The following is a 23706-nucleotide window of genomic DNA, read 5'->3' on the forward strand; positions in this document are numbered from 1 at the left end:
CCTCTTCTCTCTCCCTCCCTCTCTTTCTTTCTCTCTTTACATATCCCACCCGTGTCAGGATACAAAAATAAAGTGGGCAAAGTACCCCTTTGCAAAGCCGCATGCAGCATTTGCTGAGCAATGGAGGCGGGAGAAGGAGTTCACCGCACCCACAAAGTGGCATGACATTATTAGCTCAAGCCGTGTCAGTTGGGGCTTGTGTCAAAAGAAGTTAGGCTCTGCGACCGCTTCTCACTTTCCCTGCCATGTCCTGTCGTAGTGTATAATGCCACTGCACCATGTAACACGCCATCACAGGACAAAGCCACCCAGTGGGACAGTGATCTCCCTCACTTTTGGCAGGAAAAGTCCTGTAGGCCCGACTATAGCACGGTTGTCATGGCGATGCCACTGGTGTGACTGCTCTTTGCTTCTCCACCCCTCCTCCCGCAACACATTTTTATTATTTTTTTAGACTCTCATCTAGCACACATTTTCAGAATCAATGCATGATTTAATTATGGCTTTCCAGCTCTTTAAGGCTGTGGTTTACCCTCCAGTCAAGAGACTCTTTCTGTCTTTCTTTCTTTTTACATTAAACACACTTTTCAGAACTGGAAAATGCTTCAGTTAAATCTCGTTTTGTTTTTTTTTCAAATTCCAGGGCTGCCGTGCAATTCCATTTTGCAGTGTTCCTATGTTCTGCAGCACTGGGTGTAAACTTCTATGTAATTCAGAATTATCTCAGGGGTGTTTTTGTGTGTGTGTGTGTGTGTGTGTGTGTGTGTGTGTGTGACGTTTTAAAGATCCAAGCTTTCCCTCCACCAGACTAACCAGCAGCAATTCTGCCGAGTGGAACTTCCTTTGCTAACAAGCTGACAAATCTGAGACTGACCTAGAGGGCAACTTTTCATTAAGTAGCAAATCGCTCCCTTCTATAGTATTAAAAAGGAGGTAGGGGGAGGAAGAGATCACATTCATTATCTCAGTTCACGACTCATTTATTAACTTGGTATTAGATTAACTAGATTACATTTCCCCCACAAATTTTATTTTCAGGAGAAAGAATGATAAGATGAGTGATATGTACCCCCATTCATACAGGCACTGCTTCCAACAGCATTCTCCAGGGCTACTGACAGAATGAATTATGTTCTCCTCACCTCACTTTGGGCTGAGTTAAGAGATTGTGACAGTGGGAAAAGAGAGAATAAACCTATGAACTGAGGAAGTGGTCAACAGACAAGTCCTTTCAGAAGCACTTTATGGTAACATATTGAGGATCCAAGTCTGTAAGAATGATCTTGAAAGCACTGCTTGCTACAAAGGCATTTTAAATTGAAAGCCTTTCTAGGTTTTTCTTTTTTTTAATTACTCAGAACTATGGAAAACTACTTATAATAATGAACTAATTAAGATGTGCCTGTGTTCACATGAAAACAATTTCTTGCTATTGTTTGCTGCACTGATGAATTGGTGAAGAAATGTTAACAAAAAAACCAAGTTCGTGCAAAAAAGGCAATAGGATGAAACTTTTAATAGTATATACCTATATTTTATGCAAATATCCCAGGATTGGCACACTGAAAAGAATACTGGGACCAATTTTTTTGATGTGCACCATCAGTAAACACAGGTAAAATGCTCAGGCACTGGATGGTTAATCCATTTGTGGTAGAACTGCAATGGGTGCCTTGACATTTAGACCCAGATGCTGTTGTTGGCCTCTGTCTGTTTCGAGAGACAATGGAGTGCACCTCCAAGGGCAGAGTCAAAGTGGAGAAAAGACTGGCCCCAAATAACCATCAAACCCAGAAAACAGGCAAACCCTGCAAACATAACCAGGGTGGGAAGCAACTGTTCTCCAAGAGGGTATTTCCAGGTAAGAGAAGATGGAGCTTGAAGGGACTCACTCTGTAAAAAGACAGTTATAGCCAAAACACATAGCAACTTCTCCTTTGACACACAATCTGCCACTCTTCCTCAAATACTCAAATGTGGTGTATGATTGACCTAAGACTCAATTTTTGCAGTTTGGAAGCCTAATAGCTCAGATAGTGGGATAAAAAAACGTTGCAAGCGCAGATTCACATCATTGTTAGAATAAGCCTCTGGCATGGATAATTGAATTGTCTCAACCTTTTTACTTTGCCTGGATTGCAGCTGTGGGGTTTTAGTTTAGTTTTGTTGTGAGTTTGTCCTGCAATAGCTCCACCAGAAGCTGAAATCACCACTAGCCATGCAGCATTCGCTGCAGAGCTGGGCTGAATTATGTCATACCCAAATTGTGATGTAGGCCTGTGGTGGTGGAACCTAGACATGACTTATGCAAAGACAAACAAACTGCAATTCATGTCCCCCCCACAAAATACAAGTGGCACTGGAGCTCAAGTAAACAGACTCTCCATAACTAACATGCAATGGCTGAAGATGGAGGGATCTCTGATGAGAGCTCCTGTGGTTCAAATGCAAAGGCTGAGTGCTCGAGAAGGAAGCTGTGGAAGCTTCCCAGCTGGAGGAGGAAGCAATATCAGCAGGCGAGCAAGGAGGAAGAGGCAATGTTGATATATTATCAACATTTCGATTCACTAGTATTTTAGAGAGATAGACGTAATATGAAAACAGAACTCACAGCACAATTAAAGTGGCAGTGCGGTGAGTTCTCTATACCTTATCTATGTTTCTAGCCTCAGACATACTAGAAGGGAAAACATAATGAGTGCTACTCAAGCAAACAACACATCTGCCCTGGGCCAGCACAAGACATTTTGGCACCTGAGGTGAACCACAAAATGGCATCCCCCTCCTTGCCAAGGAAGAAGGGGTAAGTGAAGATCTACATCAGGAACGAGGGGGCAATAAAGATCTGCATCAGGATCTGGTGCCCCTGTGGATCCTGCCGCTTGAGGCAATTGCCTCACCTTGCCTCATATGTGGTTTGGCCCTACATCTTCCTCTCATTCCAATAACACTGTGGGTGATATGGCCATCAAACTTATAAAAGGCAAAAGGACCTTCTTAAATAAGTGGGCATTCAGTGTGCCAGCTAATAAGTCATAGGGTGATGTGTACCAAATGTGTACCACGTAACCATACCTTAGTGTAGTGCTTTAGAACCATTGGTAAATCAAGGCAAATACGAAATGCATTGGAGTGGAGATTTTGAGGGGAAAGTCACAAAATGAGCTGGGATTTAGTAGAGGAAGATCACTGCTCTTGATCCCATTGAAGACGTTGCACAATTTAGGCAAGAGTACTTTAATCCTGTTAAGGATTAAACACCATTCAGTAAGGTCACATCATGTCTTTTGAACGAAGTGACCAAGACATTTTAAACAGCAGCTTTGACTTGATTTTGATCATACATGTAGGAGACCAGGGATGGAAATTATTCAGTAAGGAAAAAGGAAATAAGAAATATCGTCCTATCGCATGGTACTTGTGTGCCTCACATATAAGGATGGGGCTTTTGAAGCTGATCTAGAAGGTATTAGGAAGCCAAGTCACAGCCTTAAGGAGATGTGAGATGATCATATCATCAAAAAGTGGGAAGGATTTTGTTGGAGGGATTCTGGACTGACCCAGAAGAAGGATAATGCCACGGAAAAGAAAGGCAAGAAGATTACCAGGATATGGGCAAGGATTTTAGCAACAGGTAGAGAAAGCATGAATAGATTTTGCAGTTGTTACTGAGGGAAAGAAATGAAGAACTTTTCAATAGCCTGTGCTCAGAGGGGAGAATGAAAGACTGAACTGATGGTTCACAGAGACAAAAGATAATCATTGATTTTATCTGATATATAGCTGGCGTATTAAGACTGTCAAATTCTCTAAGCAGAAAAAAGATAGGTAGTTCATTACCATAAAGTTGTATCAGCACATAATTTTTCTATAGATGTAAAGTTTAAGGGGAAAATAAGATGCTGAACCATAAACAACTGAAAAGGTAAATAAAATATTTCTATTGCAATTTCTACAAACAGACAGTACTTTTCAAAACTTTGCTTGGGTTGAAGACATTTTACATCATTCAAATAAGATTGCATGCTTAGGGGTGTAGAAATAGGCTGCTGAATCAGCCATGCAGAGCAGAAGGAAAGCCAAAGGTTAAAACGGGAATTAATATTGAGATGAGGAAATGAAAATGATTTGTGCAGCAGAAGGAAAGGGAAGGAACACCACTATGGAGTCAGGGAAAGCCCATATTCTGGTATGGCAGAATCCCACAAAACCATTTAACACCATGGCTAGAAGACACAAGATGTACGGGGGTAAAGATCAGATGAATCACCACTAGCCCCAAATCAGGTCCACTGTCAGCTGAATCAGCATTACAGAAACCCCAGTTCTTTACCTGTATGTAACAATATGGATTGTTAGTTGCTAGGCAATGTCCTCAAAAAAGAAACAGTGGAAGACAAACTTTCTAAATAAATAAATATATTGCATTTATCAGTCACCTCACAACCATTGTTCTCTGGACTGACTTGGGAGAGATTCATCTCCTAGTCCCCCACTGTGAAAAAGTTAAGATGGCAAGTTCTGAACCAGTGGTTTCAAGATTTGATTTGTATGCTAGTTGTAGATTTGGTTGTCCACTAGTTATCTTGCTTAAGGCAATCATAAGGTGTAAAGAGTTTTGACAGAGTTTTTATGTGAGAAAGCAGGCAGTAAGTGGTAAAGAGCTTTTTTCCCATACTACTTCCCAGCCATACTACTTCTGTGGGTGAATTACGGGGAAAGTTAAAGCCTCATGTGCTCTTGATGCCATAATGAGTTTGGATTTGATATCCCGCTTTATCACTACCCGAAGGAGTCTCAAAGCGGCTAACAATCTCCTTTCCCTTCCTCTCCCACAACAAACACTCTGCGAGGTGAGTGGGGTTGAGAGACTTCAGAGAAGTGTGACTAGCCCAAGGTCACCCAGCAGCTGCATGTGGAGGAGCAGAGACGCGACCCCGGTTCACCAGATTACAAGACTACTGCTCTTAACCACTACACCATGCTGGCTCTCAGCTAACAGGAATATAAAGGGGGGGGGAGGGAGGGGGAGCCAGTAAAAATAGAGGGGAGGGGTGAGAGACTTGTGGGATGTGGAAAAGAAAAAGAGGGGCAATATTGACCTGTGATGATAGAGAAGAGAGACTAGGGAACCTTGTGGAATTAAGACAAAGGAAGCAGTTGCAGAACCAGGCGTCGTGCTTCTCAGTCCCTGACCAACCCCATAGAATTAAAAGACAACTGAGACCAGTTTGGATCTTGACAGCACCCCTTTTAAGGCATAGAAAATGAACAGATCTTGTAAAATAATAAACAAACAAACCTCCATGTTTATGCCACCGAACAGGGGTTCTTAAGGAGAAGGCTATTGTTTTCCTGGTATTCCTGGGTAAAGTGGCAGGACAGACGAAAAAGTCTCCCAGACCTGTGCCTAGAAATCACAATCTGCATGGCAATCCCTAAGTGTTTTTACCTGAGGATTCTATCATTAACTTCCTTCTATCTATCCCCTCCTCAGCAGATGTACACAAATTTTTAGATTATGTGCACAGAAAAAGTGGATATGCACAGATCTGTTGTGGGGGGCTGTGTACCTGAGTGCATCCACCTGTGCAGGAGTGTGCAGTGACTACATCTGCTTTTGGCACACCTACTACTGGCATGCAAGTAGATAAATAGGTACCGCTCTGGCGGGAAGGTAAACGGCGTTTCCGTGTGCTGCTCTGGTTTGCCAGAAGAGGCTTAGTCATGCTGGCCGCATGACCCGGAAGCTGGCTCCCTCGGCCAATAAACCGAGATGAGTGCCGCAACCCCAGAGTCGGTCACGACTGGACCTAATGGTCAGGGATCCCTTTACCTTTACTACTGGCATGAGACCCCTAGAGGGTTAGCCAAGGATGAATGTGGCCTCAATTTAAAAACAGGTTAGCCAAACACTGATTAAAAGGAATGTGCCAGAAAACTTACAAACATACAGAATTGCAGGAAGGGAAAGCTCCTCAACAGACATAGAATTATAGGTACTGCTATAACTTGCTCATTCATATCTCACACAAGAGGACTTATCTTGAAAAGTGTTCTGAGAGAACTAGCTAAGACTCACTGCTAGGCTTCAAACTCTTTTATTGGAGACTGTCAGGGGGCAATGTAATTGGGTTACCTCCGAGCAACTGGTGTGCTAGTTTTGGTCAGGGCTTACAGAGAATGTTCCTCTATTTCTTCTTTGTTGCCTCCCAGAATCAGCTGCTCAGAATTCCCGTTACAATCTGTTCTGGGCACAGAGGCGTTAGCTTTCAGGGGCGAAGACGCTGCATGCGCAGAGTTCAAGAGGAGCTGGGGCGGAGCCAAACATGGCGACAGCACGGCTTCAATGGCTGGTGGCTCCTGCCACTGCCACTAAGTGGAGGCTGCTTTAACCCGCATTCTCCTCAGTGGCAGGAGGAGGAGGAGCCAGGAATTGAAGCTGTGTCATGCTTGGCTCCGCACTCAGCCTCCTCCACCTCCTGATTTTTTGGGACATTGGAGAGGGGCTTGGAACGCTCTCAAAAAATATTAGGGGAGACCAAAAGTGCTTGGCCCCCATGAGTTGGCCCCTTTCTCTGGGTAAGATTCCAGAATACCCTGTTGAGCAGATCATGAGTTACCTGTTTGGAAATATGTTTGAACATAATACTGTGAGGGCTGCAAATTTGATTGTGTAAAGGCCTAGAAAATTAGGAGGGCTACATGCCAAAACTGGGCCTTTTGTGGCTTGCCAAGACCCTTTTTAAGTGTTAACTTGGGAAATGTTCCCTGTTATCTTCTGTTTTACACCAGTAATGTACATAATATTGTTTTGTTATGGCCTGGATGGGGGTTTTTTGGTTGTTTTTTTACAAATAGATTGATTATTGATAGGGTCTACTAATATTCCTAAGCACAAGTAACTTGGAAGAAAACAGCAATGAGTCTTATGGAAATATATTCTACTAAAATTAGTAAAACTGATGGTAAACAAAATGGAATAAATCTATAGCACAGAGAGTACTTGAAAAGATTCATTTGCATTATGCACATATGTGCAAGATGGCCACAATTAGGCATTTGCAGTGTAATCCTGGACATGTTTACTCCTAAGTCCAACTACAGTATATTCATTCAGATTCAGGTAGGTAGCCGTGCTGGTCTGACGCAATCGAAACACATTTAAAAAATTGTTCAGTAGCACCTTAGAGACAAACTAAGTTTCTTCTGGGTATAAGCTTTCATGGACAATTTTTAATTTTTTTAAATTTATATTCATTCAGGTTTACCCCCAGGTAAGATGCTTTGGAATAAACCCTAAGCTTGATACTTGAGACAAGCAGATCAGCAAATATATTTACAACAAAAAGAGATATTAACTTGACTAGATCATACAATTCATGTTATTTATTAAATAATTTAGAAATGAGTTTTCTATGATTAAAATTATTACCGACATACTAAACCAAACATGATGTTTTGTAAGAAACTGTAAGAAAATTATGAAAAATTATAAGATTAACAGGTTACATATATCAATAAAATGTCATAAATTGAATTGGTTTAGGTTCCCATTGTGAATCCCATTGATGCCATTACTTCTGAGTTATTAGGTCTACATATTTATGTTTTATTGTTTAATGAATGGGGCACTAATTAGATTCATCTTCAGATGCATAAGTACAGTGGGATTCCTGATTGAACATCATTTTCCATGGGTATGTTCTACTTGGATATCTATTGGGATCCGTGTCTTAACTTAGCATACCTATTTGTGCGTATACTAAAGAAACATTGCACTGGTACATTAGGGTATGAGCTGTACTGACCTGTAGCTGATTCTATGTTGATAGGAGCATGGGTATTCGGATACTGGCAAATGGCTTAGACTCTACGCTTTGTGAGGGTATAGTGATCTTGGACAGGTTTTGTAATATCTGACTGTGACACTATAGTCTCAGTCTGGAATATTTATAATGCTGAGAGATTGAGAGGGTGAGTTTTCATTCTGCTTAAGCTACAAAATCTGGAATGAGATCCTAGTGAGACGCTTTGAATAAGCCCCAAATGAAGCAGGGCTTTGTTTACAGCAATTTCTATTTAAAGCCAAGTTTAATCACAACATGACAATCCAACCTTATCCATTTTATGCAAGCCCCACTAAATTAAATTAAATTTACTCTGAAGAAAGTGTACATAGGATTGTAGTCAAAGTAAATAAAGATGTCCATTTGAAGGCACCATGTAAAAACTGAATAAGTTTGCAAAGTTTTAAAGGAAAATAGCAAGTTAATTAATGCTGCAACCCTATGTATATTCTTGGAGTACGTCCTACTGAGGTTACTTTTGTGTAAACATGTGTAGAACTGCTCTTGTAGCTCTTGCCGGCTTTCAATGTGATCACCTTTCGAGATAAAATCTTAATTATGAAGTTCTTGGAAACGATAGCCACTTCAAACGAAATCTTAATTATGAAGTTCTTGGAAACGACAGCCACTTCAGTATGGTGTATGGGACAATAGTTAATTTTGATATAATTATATGAGTTCAGTATCTCCTATATGTTGGTATCTGGTCTATAGTTTCTTTGTGCAATGAAGTTACATAGGAGTATGCAACTCTAATCGTCCCTGTATACCGCCTATGCAGAGACAAGGGAAAATGGTACCCCAACATAATGCAGCTGGGCCAGAAGCCTAGTCTACTAGGGTACTGTGTGGGCACCACTGTCATGTGTGAACCAGCCATAGTACTGGGATGCTATACTGGGATCTGGGCAGGTGGTGATTGCTTTTAGATATTTTTGCTTATAATTCCATGGCCTAAATAAGAGATCAGTTATACTTCTGAATTGCAAAAGTTGCTACAAAACCCCTTGCAATTTAAAAAAAATAAAATTATTTTCAGGTATTGAAATTTTCAAACAATTGCCAAACAACCAAAACAAAAATAGAGTATTCCATAAATCCCCCACAGACTCCCCCCTCCCCTTTGTGGGTCCTTATGTTAATATTTTTCCTCCTGCATCTTCTCTATTAATCATTCCAATCCTACTAATAATTTTAATTGCTCGCAATTTTTGAGGCATCTTAATATCACAGTAATAAAAACCTTATTTATGGGGTTGGGTGGGTTGGTAAAGCTCATTGCAGGACTTGGATGGGGATCAACAGTGTTTGTAACATTGGTATACACACAGAGGGGGCATTTGCTTATTCTGGCCACACGACAGAACCTTCATGTTCAACCTGAAGCTTATGCAGGCTCTGTTCAGAGTTACAGATGAATACAGGAAGGTCAGTAGGGAAAGGCCAGTGAGTTCAATCACACTCCATCTGTCCATGCATTCATACCCATAGATATGGCATAAAACAGGGACTAAACTAATTACAGTACAGTTGTATTTTGTAGAGTGAAAACAAATGCTCAATTGTCGAGTTGCCATGGGGGAAAAACATACTTCGTACTTTAACCTGCAAACTGCAGTGGTACAGTGTTACTGCACTAGTTCTGTGCCTTGGCCCAAATGTTGATATAATCCACACTCCAATTTTTCATAGAATAATTTTTTTGCTTGTTGAACCACACACCCATAAAATTGTCCGCAACTGGGTTCTAGAACAGAAGGCGTTCCGCTGGACTATTTAGCAGGCTGACAATGACAGAGCCATCAAAGTGGAACCACCTACTAACAGAAGGCATCATATGCCAGGGAGTGGGGATAAATGAAGAATTAACCACCTCTTTCACTGGACTAATATTCATTATTAATTCAGGGCCGTCAGACTCCATGTATTTGAAATACCGAAAAACAAGAGTTTAAAAACTTCTCTCTCACCTGATATACTGAGAAATTCCAAAATTCAGCCTGACAAATTCTTGCAGGCTGGTGACATCACCAGTCTGGATCAATGCACAAGCAAGATCCAGCTTGAGAGGGGTTTGGGGGTTTTCCCCCAGACACTTTTGGCTCATTTATCATCTTCCCAAGAGTCTTCTCCCAAATCAGAATTAATGGCTTCTGAAATCTTCCACCAGAATGCATTTCCCTAACTTAGTGATTTTGTGAAACTCAGCTCCGTAGGACTTGTGCACAAAGTAATTCCTTTCTGTAACGATCAACCACATAGTTTTAGTCTTTCTTCATCCCCCTTCTTGGCTGCTGACTTTTACATGCATTTGAAATAACCTCAACACAGCACTAAATCTGTGGGCCACCAGATTTCTGTGGCCCTACATGGGCCCTACATGGCAGGGCTGCAGCCGGCAATTGAGATCCACAAAGCAACCTGACAAATATGAACAAGGCATTTCCCATTAGTCTCTTTTTCTTATATAACTCCCAGCACCAACCGCAGGAAGGGCTGATGACAGCTAAATCAATATATGTAGATTTCTTTTGTTGCTGAAGAATAAAATGATAGGTATCAAAGTACTTTCTGGCACTTTGGATTTGATTAACTGAACAGGAAAAAAGGCAATAATAGTATTTAGCTAGTTATCAAGTTAAACCAATAGTACATACTAGCTAAATCACAGGTGGATAAATGTATAATACCCTTTGATTAGAAATTAATCAAGTGCCCTGCCTTTTATCTAACCTGTGCAATTGGGAAAGGAAGCAGGGCATTAGGCTAGATGTACTCTAGCTTGGATACATGCGTGTGAAGCATGCAACAAATACATCAATGGACTTTAAAGGTGTGTTCTGCCACATATGCACAAGTTGAAAAATAAAAACTACACGTAGCAAGGAGGATAGTACTCCACCAAATGAAAGGTGAGCCATATTTTATTCTTATTCAATCAAACTGTTCTTTACATAATATCCTATCATATTTTGCCCTCTCAAACCTCTAACTCTAATAAAATCCATTCACCCAGCAATACATTTCTGTGAAAAATCTGCCTGGCCTGTTGGATTTATTCTGTCTCATTATGTGCTACCATGCACCCTATATTAAACATTATCAAATGTTTTGTAGCATATGGACAATAAAATCCACGAAGCAGCTTGGCTATAGAGTTTATATATATTATATGCATCAATATTCTCTCTGTCTCTCTCTCACACACACTATATACAGGAATGGTTGCTTCTGAGTACCAGATGTTGTTATGCATATGCAGTTATATCAGAGTTGCACTGCATCATGGGCTCTGTAATCTGCAGTTCTATAGATAATTATTTATTCAGAAGCTGCAAGCCTATATAGCCTATAATGCAATTCAACTGTAAAACCATTTTTAAAGTTATAAAGTGTTAAGTGTCCTTTAAAGTTACCTCTAAAGCCCTAAACAGCCTTGGCCCAGTATACCTGAATGAGTGTCTCAACCCCCATCGTTCAGCCCAGACACTGAGGTCCAGCTCCGAGGGCCTTCTGGAGGTTCTCTCCCTGCGAGAAGTGAGGTTACATGGAACCAGGCAGAGGGCCTTCTTGGTAGTGGCGCCTGCCCTGTGGAACGCCCTCCCATCAGATGTCAAGGAAATAAACAACTATCTGACTTTTAGAAGACATCTGAAGGTAGCTCTGTTTAGCGAAGTTTTAATGTTTGATGTTTTATTCTGCTTTTAATCTGTTGGGAGCCACCCAGAGTGGCTGGGGAAACCCAGCCGGATGGGAGGTGTATAAATAAATTATTATTATTATTATTATTATTATTATTATTATTATTAGCCAAGGCCTTTTTAATGTTTAATACAGGAAGCATGGCAGGATGTTAGGGACTAATCATAAGCTGACAGAAACTAAACAGATACCAGTAAATCCCTCACACCATCAGCAGATGGTAATTCCAAACCTACTTAGATGGTTGTTTTCAGAGGCTGATGTTTGGGGAATATCATTTGGCCCCATGGGGCCTTCAATGCAAGGTTCCTCAGGGTTCAATTCCCTCCTCCCATGCTATTCAGCATCTACTTGAAACCACTGAGTGGGGTCATCTGGAATTTTAGAGTATGTTGTCAGCAATGACACATAGCTCTACTTTTCCTTTACATCTGTAGGTTGGGAAGTGGATGTGCTGGACTGAGTAAACTGAAGCTCAGTCCAGAGAAGACTGAAGTGCTGTTAGTGTACAGTACCCTAGACAGAATGGGTGGGAGGAGGCCTGCTCTTGATGGCATTACATGCCCTCTGAAGGAACAGGTTCACAGCTCGGGGTACTTCTGGATCCACTGCTGTCATTTGAGGCTAAACTGGCTTCGGTGACGTGGAATGCCTTCCATCAGCTTCAGTTGGTAGTCTAACTACTGTTGTCTATGCTCTGGTAACCTCAGATTAGATTACTGCAATGCATAATATGTAGGGCTTCCTCTGAAGTTCAGAAATTCCAGCTGGTGCAGAATTCAGCTGCCAGGTTGCTTACCGTGGAAAGATGGTTTGAGCAAATGACACCAATCCTGGCCCAACTACACTAGCTGCTAATTAGTTTCCAAGCCCAATCAAAGTGCTGGCTTTGACCTATAACGCCTTAAGCAGGTCAGGACTGCAATGCGTCAAGGACTGTCCCTCCCGATATGAACTGATCCAGACCCTGCGCTCATCATCTGAGGTCCTTCTTCATGTGTCCTCTCTACGAGAGGCCCAGAGGGTAGCAACATGAGAATAGGCCTTTTCTGCAGTGACTTCCCTTTTGTGGGATGTTCCCCGCAGGAAGCCCTGGTGTCTTTATATATCTTTATCTATCTTCCTCTGTAACCAGGCCTTCTGTGGCCTTTTAGAAATAGAGTGGGATGTTTTTGATGTATTTCTCTTGGTTTCAATGTATCTACTGTATGTGAGTTTTATTGTCTATTTGTTTGACTGCAATCCTGAGAAAACACAAATGACTGTTTGCACTGACTGAGAGCTAAAGAGCGGTTTCCTCCTGGTGGAAAGCTGTGGGACAAGAGGAACTGTGGATTAGCCTTCTGTGAACTATTAACAAGCTTGAGCTGAACTTTTATTGGCATAGATGCATTTCATCCACTCAACCTGTGGAAGGGAAGGGCCCTTACTTGGTGAAATGAAAAAGACGAGTACTTATTCTAGTTTTCAGGGCTGCATTTGGTGCTTCTGCCTTCCTGACAGAACATTAGGGAAGGGAAGGGAAGCATGGAGACTTTCCTTAGCAGGGGTTCCTGTATGTATGTATGTATGTGCGTATGTTTGTATGTCTGGCAGGAAGCTGGAAGAGAAGGATACAGTGGGAAAGTGGCAAGGGGGAGTGCCTGGCATGCTCTGGTCCATGGGGTCACGAAGAGTCGGACACAACTAAATGACTAAACAACAACTGCTTCACTTCTCTAAGCTTGATGCCTTTCACTTGTCTCATGGGCACCCGAGTTCCCAAGGAACAAGCCTGCCACCAAGTTTCTAGTTTTTGTCTTCTGATATCTTTGGCCCTGCAGCTGTCTCCCAGTTCCACTGGCAAAGTGGCACAGATGCTCCTGTTTTGGAATGCAAGGACATCCAATGCCAGACTTTGGAATATTTTCAGTTGTGGAGCTTTTTTTACTGAAGTCCATGCACTGGTCATCATGCCTGCAAGGGTGGTTTTTTTTTGTGTTCTTACTTCCTTTTATGTGTGTGGCCCTGATAATTCTTCCACACCAACATCTTCAGAATGGTGGCGAAGGTGATAATACTCTGGCAATAATCTGATTAGCCAGGAAATACACCTTGGAATACCCATAGTTTCTCTTGTTGTTGCTGCAGAATGAAGAACGGGACCTTTTGCATGATCCCCTGGTGCTTGATGCTGACTTCAGGGCTTTCCCTTCCTTCTTGTCACCCTCCCTGGGGGCTTTTCTATGACCACTTGCTCTGTAGGATGGATTCCAGAAGAGAGGAGGAGGGAGGCAGGTGGGGCGAACCAGGGCTTGCTCCAGCTGGGCTAGAAATGAGAGGAATGGGAAGATTTGTTCCTCCCTGGTAGTTTTAATTAGGGCCCCTCAAGATGACCTATTAATTGAGCATTCTTCCCAAATAGCTTGCACAATGCTTACATGGTGGTTAAACTGTGTCTTGTCTTTGTTGAGCATTCACGCTGATTTGTTTACAGGGTGATTATATGAAAATGAGCATTGTCCTGCATTCATCTCATTTGCTTACAGAGTGTTTATGTGTCTTCCTGTATAAATCACTGAACCTCTTGGGCTTGCTGATCAGAAGGTTGGCGGTTCGAAAGCACACCAATGCAAGTAGATAAATAGGTACTGCTGTGGCAGGAAGGTAAACGGCATTTCCGTGCGCTCTGGCTTCCGCCGTGGTGCTCCATTGCGCCAGAAGCTGTTTAGTCATGCTGGCCACATGACCCGGAAAGCTGTCTGTGGACAAACACCAGCTCCCTCAGTCTGAAGCAAGATGAGCACTGCACTCCATACTTGCCTTTGACTGGATTTAACCATCCAGGGATCCTTTACCTTTATTTGTTCATCCCACACTTTTCAATGCATTACCCTGTCACTTCTCAAGCTGCAAAAAGGCTTTTTTTTTTTTTTAGTGGATTTGGTGTGCCAGGGTGACAGAGCATATCAATCCATTTTAAATGCACAAATTTAACATACTGGTATATGACTGACTCCTGACATTCCGGGGGTGCTCTAAGTTATGGTGCTGATATTTTGCTGAAAACTGCAGAGAAGCTGACAGTACAGTCTGTCAGTTGATCAGTCTCATCATTTTCAATACAGATCTGATTGCTGATCAGATGTGGCAATGAGATCTTTATAATTTCAGTATGGTAGCTTACTGCAAGGAGAACAGTAGACATCCAGGAGGCAATATCCATCTGGTAATGACAGAGGAATCAAAGAAGGAGTTTGAGATTGTCTCTTCCTAACAAATCTTCAGAATGAAGGAGTAGGTGGTTACCTTCAGGTAATAAACCAGACAGGCCAAAAAGTGCATCTTGGAATACCCAGAGCTTCTCTTGTTTCTGCTACAAATGGAAGAATAAGATTTTCTTATCTTTTTCATGATGCTCCTTTCTGAAAGTGACAGCATTCCCCACTGGAGCAGGAATCTAAAAGTGACAAGTTGAAGATGCCCAAATATAGGTTCAAAGAGCTCCACACTCTCACCAGGGAAGCACCAGTTCTGCTACAACACTCATAAATATGTGGTAACTGGGCTGAGACAAGAAAGCCACCTCTCTCACTGATGAGGTTAGAGGACTGAGTCTATCTCATGGACATCTTAAACATCTCATTTGAAAGTGCTTAAAAGCCTGGACTCCCTCCAATGTTGCCAATCCTTTATGAGCACATTAAAAAATCAACTGCATATTGGATCTTTGTTCTGCAAAAGTGACGGCATCCTTAGCTCTAATGTCCTTTAGGTACTTCTCCATGGAATTAATATACTTTCCCAGAGTTTTGATAAAAACCATTTGTGTGAAATGGTTTAAAAGCTATTTGAACTATTTTATTATACAGTACATACTGATTGTTCAGAGGACTCATGGGCTAAACACTGTTGTTTATGACGTGAATAAAGTCACAGGGAAAGCAAAAACAGATGATACTGATGTATCCTTGATTTGCTCTTTGTTTTAAGAAAAATGTCTCTCAAGTGGGACCATCTCTGTTTGATAGCAGTTGTGATGGTGCTTGGAATTCTTTCTGTTGCCAAAAAGACCTGATTAAACTTCAAAGGGACACCTGAACTTATTTATACCAATTCAAGTATGTTCTCATTTATAAATACTATTATGAAGAGTTGAATACAACTCTGATTTTATCCATGACATCTTCCAAAGCCAGATGCTCTTTAGGTCTTTGGTACTCACATAAAAATCCTTCTTGGAAAGCTCTCTCTGGCTGCTTCTGTACTAGAAAATTCTTTGACATCATTCATTTATCTTGTTTTTATAGGCCAGAGGTATCCAATATAGTGATGAGAAGGGGGTCTTGTCGTCTGGGCCACCCGGGACCTCCATACACACTGCTCAGGCTTGCCCCCTAAAGAAGTACTTTGGTGCTGCTAACGCAGCAAAAACAATGTGGGAGGCAGCAATTATGAGTTACCAATTACTACAGCTACAGCAGGCACTGTGATTCTCCATTGTTTTGACTTCACCCCCAGAGGCACACTCCATTGTCTCTCAAGACAGAGGGATGCCAACAAAATGCTTCAACTACATCCAAGCAATAAAGAACCTGGGGTCAGCCTTGACCCTTCTTGATCCTGTTGCCATGTGTCTCCTTCTGATCTGTGTCTTTTGGTTTACTCTAATTCCTTCCAAATGTCAGACTTATTAGATTTTGAACTCCACTGAAGGATCTGTCTCCAACCCCACTCAGCTTTTTGGAATCTGGCTCCAGATGCCCGCAGTTGAGATATGAAGTGTTATTATAATCTAGCACTATGCTATCCTAATTTCAAATCTTTCACTGAAAACAGGACACTAAGGAACTTAAAACATAAACGAACATTAAGGTTTGTATTTCCTACTTCCACCAAGTAAATTTATTTGTCCTACAGGGAAATAAAACCGACCTGAAAATCTCATGTATTGAAAGAGCCCCTGTTTTTATCTGCTCAACAACTGTTTACTACAAGCTCAATATTTATTCAAATGTTCTGCACCAGAAGGCCAATAGTTCAATTTCAAAAACATTGTTTTAATGTTATTGTAATTCTAAGGTCTTCACAGCTTCCTCTTTAAAACACAGCATCCCAGACGCTCTCCTACATGATGGATGAATAGCATGGTAACCATAAGGGCTATGAATCTCTGCCTAGCCTGTGCCTGCCGTGACATCACAGCAATCAGCAACCTGTGACAGGACAACATCCACAGCCTATGGATCATAGTCTGTGTTAGTGTTCGATATCCACATGCCATAAGAAGCTCAGTAATGTATCAGTAGCTTTGTTCAGTGTCCTCTTATATTCCGAAACTTCTGTTTGCAACTGCTAAGAAAACTATTTAAAAAGAAAGAGAGAGGCATTAATTATATCTTACTTGAGTTCCTGTGAGCTTGTGGCCAGCATACTTCGAATACTTTTGTCAGCCAACGGGCAGCCAGACAGACTGTAAAACAGGTCAGGATAGCCATGTAAGTCAACCTTTTAAACTAAGACCTTCCAAACAAACACAACGTTAAGAAAAATTAAATTAATAAAAAAAAATATTGTAATGCAGAGAAGCGATGGGGCGGGCAAGTGCTGCAATACTGAATTTTGTAACACAAGTTAACCCTCTGAATATATTTAGGTATAAAGCTTTATTGCTGGTGTTATCAGATTTTTCCCCCTAATAAGTTTGTAGGTATAACAACAAAAAAAGCATTAGTGATCCATGGGTTAACTATCTGAAAAAGTTTTAGGAAATTTAAAAATGTTTTAGTAGTAGTTTTAAAAGAAAAAAGACGTTTATACAACACACAAATCAGCATGCTCTTAAGATCAACATTTATTACTCAAAGGGTTAACACATAGTTCAACATTTTTACTTTGACAGCATTGTTGAGGTAAGCTGAAAACAATAAATTGAAAAGACAGAATCCACCATGAAAAAAATGAAGTCACACCTTCTATGTGAGGCGTAATTACCAGTCACATGACCACTCCCATCACACCCTGGTGTTGGACATCTGCCACCAAACAAAAACAAAAAACAGCCAAAATAGTAAGTATGTTTAAAAAATACTTTTAAAAAGTTTCATTGTTTCCAGTTTAGCTGCAATGTCTGCAAGGGGGGTTTAAGCATCCTACCGAAAAAGCTGCAAAATGAACAGAATTCAATGAAAATGGCGTCTCAGTACGATATAGCATCATTAGGGACAAGCAGATACCATGTTAGCTTCATCACTTAAACTTAACTGACAGTCTGAAACATTTATATGCTGCAAATGCTGCATGCTCATACTGCAAGGCATATATGTATTTGTTTATTCAAGTCAGACAACGAAAGAGAGAGAGAGGTTATAAAAGGAGTAAAAAATAATTTCACCTCACATTATGCTTACGTTATTAAATCCTTTTTATTCTCTTTGCACTGAGGATACTTGGGCTTAGGGCTTGGGATCGTGACTTCGCCAGGGTACCTTCGTTCTTCTAGCGCCTCTTGGAAAGGATCTAAGTCTTCTGGCTGCAGGCAAGGATAAAGATTAATCAGATTAAATAGCAGGCCATAATGGATAGAGGTATGCCAATGAAATGGTATCTCCTGGGCACAAGGCCTCTTCACCTTCAAGAGTCATCCCATTCACTTCAGTGGAGTAAATACTTCCACATATGAACTGGATGCCCTGCGCCTTCAGCAAATCACTATTTTGGAAGGATTGCAGACTACATCCTCTGTGATGAAGTGAGAGGAACAATCTGCATGAGCATGCGATTCTAAGTGCATACCGTATTTCACTGCATAATGGTTGCATGTTTTAATGCTGATTTTTCCTTTTTAAAAAAAGGGCTGTGTGACTATTATGCGTAGGAAAACCCGAGGCACAGCCATTACGTGAGGAAACAATTCCTTATTAATGAACGTACTTATATTTCTGTTGCTTATTATTTGCTACTAACTGTTTTTGGTGCATCACTCATTGCAGTTTCTCTCGCCCACCCACCCCCCTCAAGCCTTTGGCTGGTACAGAGAATGTGTGCTGAGTGCCCCTGTGACTATTATGCGGTGAATCCTTTGGGATCGATTTTAGGGACTGAAAGAGGGGTGTGGGACTATTATGTGGTGGCGACCATTATGAGGTATTTAGGGCTGCTTCATAGGCTACCACAGCACTGTGGTTGCTGCTCAAAGTTCATCCCATCTGTTGGGAGCTTCACATTGCTGCTATTACTTGTGCAAGGAGGTCACCGCATGGATTGGTCCTATTGCATAGAAGTCTCTTCATCCTCAGCTGCACACAAAGGAGAGGTGTGCATGTATTTCATTTACATGCTGCAGTCCCAATCCATGTGATGAGATTCTTACATAAAGTAGCTACACGGAACAGTTGCCTTATGGAAGTCATTTTCACCTGCAACCAAAAATTGCCACTTTTTACTTTCAGATTTGGTGGTGTAATTTAGAATGCATGAAAGGGAATTTATTGCCGATTTAGAATTCACCTTCGTTTATTCAAATGCCTTGTGTGGAAACTCCAAAATGTCAAAATCACATTTTATATAGATGTTTGCTAATATGGAGTAGCATGGAAAAATAGCCAAGAATTAGGAACTCTGAATGTAGGTATAAGAACTTCTACCATGCTGGGGTGGAAATTGCAATATGCTTGTTCTGTGAAGTTGTTCTTTTGGGTATCAGTATCAACCACCCTCATTTTATGAATAGTTACGTACAAAAATCCACTGGGGTTTTTTTGGGGTTTTTTGTAGAATGAACATATGTGAAGACTTTACTCTCCCATACATAACATATTATCCAGAAAAACACAAACATAATAACAGAGTCAAATAATTAAATATCCAAACATAGTATTTGATATTTCATAGTTATATGCACAAATGATGCCTCAGTTCTAAATTACTGTTCTTACAAAGTATAGTTTGTAGGTTAGAATTCACAGCTCTCCACATATTGAATTTGGAAATGTTCAGATTAATGAGCTGAGATGCTTGGACACAAAAATTCCTGTAGATGGCAGTCTAATAAAAAATATGAAAGTTCAGCTTCTGCTTGCTTTGCATATACTATCTTTTATGTATTTTCTCCTATTTTAGTGATAATGTATACAAAGCATATTCCATCATGTCTCATTTAAGGTCCCCCCCCCAAAAAAAGAGAAGAAGCTGTGCCATCATTTATTGAACGAAGATTGATATGGCAGCAGAGGAAAAGTGCATATAAGATCAGGCAATCAAAATGTACCATCACCAAATTCCTTGACACTAAAGTCTGGGACTGTAAGATCATGTCTGTATTACAGAAGCTTGACTATAAATTGTGCTAAGGAAAAGTTAGAACCTAACAAAGATAAACAGCACCATCATAAATAAAGCAGCACCGATGATTACCAAAAGCCTCCTTTCCGAGCAACAATGGAAAACACAGCACATTCAACCTTTTTTGTCATTTGGAAATTTGTAATGAAAATATAGTCACTAACGAGATACTTCGTCTTCTTTCTTTACCACCACTTTCAATGTCTGCAATGTCATCACAGCAACAAGAACACAGAAATAATCCCAAGCAGTTTCCTTTTTTCCATTATGGTGAATGGCTAACAACTTTTTCCAGTATAAGGACAAAAAAATAGGCTATCTATGTGACATGTCTTCTGCTCTGTTAGCAAAGCAGTTTCTGTATGTCTGCATTCCTTAATATCCCTGAATATGACAACCAAAGTTGATAAGCTAGGCAAGTTAGTTGCACTAAATTGCAGTCCCCTGTGTTCATTCTAAATTGAACTTAGATAACCAATGTATACCTTGAATTTCTGCAATGGAAATCAGAAGGATATGGAAAATGAGCACATAGTTAGTAAAACAATTTCTAGTTAAAAGATTTGATCAGATGTCAACCATAGCCGCTTGTGGGTAAATCATTTCCCCACTACTACCACCACCACCACCACCACCAGTTCTTAGAAATTCAATGGAACAAAGCATGAAAGAAACATACACTGATTTCTTTTGAATCATCTTCATCTATCCTACTAGGCTTCATTTTTGTGTAGTCCACCGGCAAATCCCAGCAGTCACTCTCACTCAGCTGGTAACACCTGTTATTCATCACAGCCTGTTGTTGAGGCGACATTGGTTCTAGGGGCGTCAAAATGGTGCAACAGCCATCTCGTTGCCGCTGCTTGTTCAAGCTCAAGTCTAACGTTCCATTTTCATCAACTTCCATATCAGGGTTCTGTTTAAAAACACACACATGCCAAGGGTATAGAGTTCAGTTTGTTGTTATCAATGATTTCCCAGCACATACAGAGTTATTACCAAAAGGAGTGTTTCATTTACAATTCTGCTTCCTGGCAATACTGCTGTATAATAAAAAGAAATCTCTGCAAAAACATTTTCTTGTTGCAAATTCTGCTGCCTTGATTTTAACTCCTTGACATGTCTAGTTCTTTAACAACTATATGAATCTGATATGGCCTGGAGCGCCTTAATTAGGTGAGCAATCAACAACAGAAGCTTAAATGTTAAATTTCAGCAAACCTTTCAAATGCTAGCAACTGTGGAATCAGAAAAGAGAAGTTTTAAGTACTAAACAAAAAACACAAAAAACATACCATTCTCAACCAGTAACACCAACAGGCAGTTTCATGGGACTGGCCTCCATAAGCCTCTTTGTACTGTGCTTGCCACCTCCATATAAAGTGGAAATGTATTCAAACCACACAGACACCCCATCACAGACATTCAGTGATAAACTGCCTTTACATTCTACAAAGTCCTCCTTTATAATCATCTCAGCTTGGGGAAATGAAACTGGTACTGACATTCCCTGCAGCGATTGAGGAAGTGTGCTGGGAAAGTGAGGCATTTTCTTTCCGCCTTTCTACCTTTCCTTCTCCCTCTTTTATTTCCTTTTGCAAGTGAAGCAAAAATATCACACACACACACTACACACCTTTGAACCTCTGTTTTCCTGAAGCCAAAATGCACACAAAATCCATATTTTAAGAGAGAAAGATCCTTCTCCCAAGAAATCTTATTTCAAGCGTGGCATAAAAGGCTCTACTTCCTCATAGTTCTAGCAACCTGCTTTCCTCACAGTAATAAAAGCTTCCAGAAGACACTCCAAGAGAAAATATTTCCTCCATGCTTATTACCTAGAAAAATCATACATCACAATCCTGCTTGGATACTGCTTTTAATAGACCAGACTTGATTATTTCCTTGATGGTGATTTGGTGCGGCATTTACCTTCCCAGAAGTACCATTTTGATTTTAATAAAAGGGGAAAACATTGGGGAAGGGGGAATCCTCTTTTAACTTAAAAAAAGAAAATGCAACATCTCCCAGTGATGTTACTTAAATTTCTTCTACCTAAACTGGATTAATATTACATGCCAGGGAAAAATAGGTTTTCCTCTCTTCTATATAATAATACAATGAATTCAAGTAAGATGAAAACAAAAGCTTTCTCCTTTTCTCTAAATTGACATTAATTATTTCTAATAGCTACTTTTGGGATAAGCTGTATTATCCATTTATCTTTATCTTTTGTTACAAGAAAATTTCTCTGCAAAAAGCAGAATATGTTTGCCAGACACAAAGTTCACTGATAGCTTCAAAAACTTGGTTTGATTCACCCTCTGAGTGTTTGTATAGCCATCTAGTGGTCTCATGAAGGAAGCGTAGTTTTGCTGGGAAATGGTTTTAAACAAGCAACATCTCATTAACTCTCTGAACTTCTTTTTTTTTCATAAAAATGAAATTTCTTCACAATGTTTTTTTTTTTAAGAGTCTTTTTGTTTTTTAAAGACTGAATAAATTATTTAAGTACACGGTCCTAATTGTAAGAATTGCTCCTTTTTGTAATTAGTTCCTTTAGGCTTTGCCAAGTGGTTGTTAATCTATTAAGTGTTCACTAACACTTATAAAGTGGTGTCAGGCTGTGCAGCACTACTGTGTTGTGTTGAGCCTGCATACTAGGGCTACTGAAGACACCTGGGATAGCTTTATATTTTCATAGTAAGGTCTCTCAGCATTAGTGACGGACGGACAGACTTAAGTTCAATCCATCCCAGTTTTGCGTTAGGGTAGAATCAAGTCTATCCTGTCCCGTTTATAGGTGAATTTTTAAGGGGAAGTCTTTTAAAATCCACATGGTGTGGGGTTGGTTTTTTTTTTAAGCACCTGAGTATTTGTTCCAGGTATTTGTACTTACTCTACCGCATTTGAAGTGTGGGGGTGTCAAGGAACCTGACACTCAGGCTTTGGGTGGCTAGATAAACATTATTATTTTTAACCCAGTTTTAAAGGGCAAAAATCATTTTTAGAAGAGCAGCCCTCAGTCGCCCCTCATAAAGGATTGTGGATTCCAAGCTGGACGCATGATCCAGATATGTTGATTCTCGCGGATCGAATCAGGTGAGTCTGCTTTGGAGTACAGGTTTGGCAGATTTCTCCTCCATGCCTAGCTCTGTGTAAGAAGTGTGGTTCTGACTAGCTAGTTCCCATCTTTGTGTACAGATACACGAGCAAAACAGGCCTTTCGATTAGTCAGTAGGGGTGCGTTAGCTCCTCATGTTGTTGGGAAGCCTAGCTAAGTATAGATCTCTTTTCCCCTCCCAAACCTCCAATGGGAAACAGTTGGTATTTGGGGCTACCTGAGTTTGCATGCTTATTAGCAACAGGACTAACAGCAGTAATTGCGAGTCCCCACTACTGATGTGTCATTCAACATGGGGAGAACCCTCAGATCTCAAGTAACACCACAGGGAGATTCTCAGAAGTGAGAAATCAGAAAGCTATTTTCAAGTCCCACACCAAAGAACGTGGAAAACAAGCCTTAGTTGCTAACATAGAATGTTCCTTAGGGTCAGGGTTGGAAACAACAGTTTTTAAACAACATCAAGACACTAATGCATGAAAACAAAGGAATGCATTTTTAAAATGTTTTCCATTGCTTCCAAAAATTTAGATCATGGCTTAAAGTTTTTTGAAATATTAAGCTGTAAATAAATGTACTTAATTATTTTTTTTAAAAAGTGGGTAGTCGCAGACTTCCACTTTTGGGCCACAGCTTTCCATGGAAATGGAACATCTACCTTCAGTAAGTCTTCAACCTTTTCAGACTCAGGGCCCACCTTTAAACCCA

At 40.6% G+C, this 23706-nt stretch overlaps 1 protein-coding gene and 1 long non-coding RNA gene across 18 annotated transcripts in view; one reads left to right on the top strand and one right to left on the bottom strand.

Annotated features, from left to right (window-relative positions):
• Positions 1 to 23706, bottom strand: part of MYT1L (myelin transcription factor 1 like) — a 280396-nt gene that overhangs the window by 21065 nt on the left and 235625 nt on the right. For 12 of the 17 annotated variants that reach the window (XM_083607073.1, XM_083607079.1, XM_083607083.1 and 9 more), the window contains 4 exons: positions 20554 to 20790; positions 17942 to 18063; positions 17504 to 17566; positions 16936 to 17004 (listed from right to left, as the gene is read on the bottom strand). In XM_083607073.1, coding sequence (XP_083463199.1) covers positions 16936 to 17004; positions 17504 to 17566; positions 17942 to 18063; positions 20554 to 20790 — 491 coding nt within the window. The remainder of the gene's footprint in view (positions 1 to 16935; positions 17005 to 17503; positions 17567 to 17941; positions 18064 to 20553; positions 20791 to 23706) is intronic. The other 5 variants (XM_083607077.1, XM_083607076.1, XM_083607087.1 and 2 more) reach the window with 1 other exon arrangement.
• Positions 6437 to 18104, top strand: LOC310759830. Its single transcript, XR_014546543.1, has 3 exons — positions 6437 to 6582; positions 17434 to 17601; positions 17976 to 18104. It is a non-coding gene; the product is annotated as an uncharacterized lncRNA (long non-coding RNA).

The sequence above is a fragment of the Podarcis filfolensis genome, assembly GCF_964270895.1.
Source record: "Podarcis filfolensis genome assembly, chromosome: 3".
NCBI lineage: Eukaryota > Metazoa > Chordata > Lepidosauria > Squamata > Lacertidae > Podarcis > Podarcis filfolensis.